The sequence below is a fragment of the Plectropomus leopardus genome, unplaced genomic scaffold (genome assembly GCF_008729295.1).
Source record: "Plectropomus leopardus isolate mb unplaced genomic scaffold, YSFRI_Pleo_2.0 unplaced_scaffold9628, whole genome shotgun sequence".
NCBI lineage: Eukaryota > Metazoa > Chordata > Actinopteri > Perciformes > Serranidae > Plectropomus > Plectropomus leopardus.
Window position 1 is genome coordinate 1 of NW_024704330.1, and position 1,132 is coordinate 1,132.

General features: G+C 43.5%; 1 protein-coding gene across 1 annotated transcript; it reads right to left on the reverse strand.

Annotated features, from left to right (window-relative positions):
* Window positions 1-43: 43 nt before the first annotated feature.
* LOC121940862 (rho guanine nucleotide exchange factor 2-like) lies at window positions 44-1,065 on the reverse strand. The gene is made up of 2 exons (XM_042483545.1): window positions 845-1,065; window positions 44-742 (listed from the first exon to the last, which is right to left on the reverse strand). Exons 1-2 carry the CDS (start codon window positions 970-972, stop codon window positions 610-612), a joined length of 261 nt encoding a protein of 86 aa, XP_042339479.1. The 5' UTR covers window positions 973-1,065; the 3' UTR covers window positions 44-609.
* Window positions 1,066-1,132: the final 67 nt, after the last annotated feature.

Below are 1,132 nucleotides of genomic sequence, written 5' to 3' on the forward strand. Positions count from 1 at the left end.
TAAAGAAAAATAAAGTAAACTAGAAAAGGTCCAGTGTGTCTGCATGTGAATCTCCTGCTCGGAGCTTTTATTGTGATGTGCTGTTATGATATTCGGTCATTTATTTGTGGACCTTAAAGTCACGACTAAGGACAAATCTGGATCCCGTGAACCACTGACTGAGGACAAAATAATTCAGGGACACGTTTAGATGAAACAGCTCCGCTAAAAAAGAAAAGTCCATGAGTCGTTTTTCGGGGGATGTGACGATAAACAAATGTATCCCCTGATTTACAGACATCTCTGTCACAGTGTGAGTCGGGGACATTTCAGGCTGAATTGCTGATTTCCTGTTTTCCATTTTTCAAACTAAATTGAAACAAATTTGCTAATTTTTCAGTGCAGGTTTAAATGCTTGTGTTGATTCAGGGTTTAAAGGGTTAAGAAATGTTACTGGTGACGCTCAAAAAAATGTATTGACTCAGACGTCTTTTTCATGGAGGAAGTCGATGTTGAAAAAGTCTTTTTGGGCTAAATGGCATCAAAAATTAGCCTCAAAGGTGCACGCTGCTTTTTTTTTAAACTTTTTTTGACGGCTTCACCACACTGACACACCGGACCTTTCAATGATCAGAAAGAGCTGATTTTAAAACACGGACCGTCATCAGTCAGAGACTCCATGGACAAAGTCCTGCTCCGGAAGTTCAAGGACTCGGTGGACTGAGACAGAATCCTCCTGAGACCGACAGCGTCCTCACTCGCACTGCGAGACAGACAGGAGACATGTAGGACGTATATATAAATACATGCGTATGTATAAGATAATTAAGATTCAGCATCGCGTCCGGTGTCTGCACGCTCTCACCCCGCGATGTTATTGGTGGAGACGCTCTTGGCGAGAGAGAGGCCGGAGCGAACCCGTCTGGACCCGAGCAGAGACTGACGAAGACTGTCTGAGGGGTAGATGGCCGAGCTCGGACGCTCCTTCATCATCGGAGCTGAAGAGACGCAGAAGAAGACAGAAAACACACCATGAAACTACCGAAAATACAAAAAACACCAAAGAGACAAAAGTCACGATGAAAAACCAGAGAACAGGAAACATTTTTTAAAAATACCGAAGGATTAGACAGACAGACAGACAGACAGGCAG

What these genes read in the sequence shown, in the direction of transcription:
- LOC121940862 (XM_042483545.1), bottom strand. Translation starts at nt 972, where the DNA reads ATGATGAAGGAGCGTCCGAGCTCGGCCATCTACCCCTCAGACAGTCTT. An exon ending in TCCACCAATAACATCGCGGG is followed by an intron (nt 743 to 844) that starts GTGAGAGCGTGC and finishes TCTGTCTCGCAG; the next exon opens with TGCGAGTGAGGACGCTGTCG.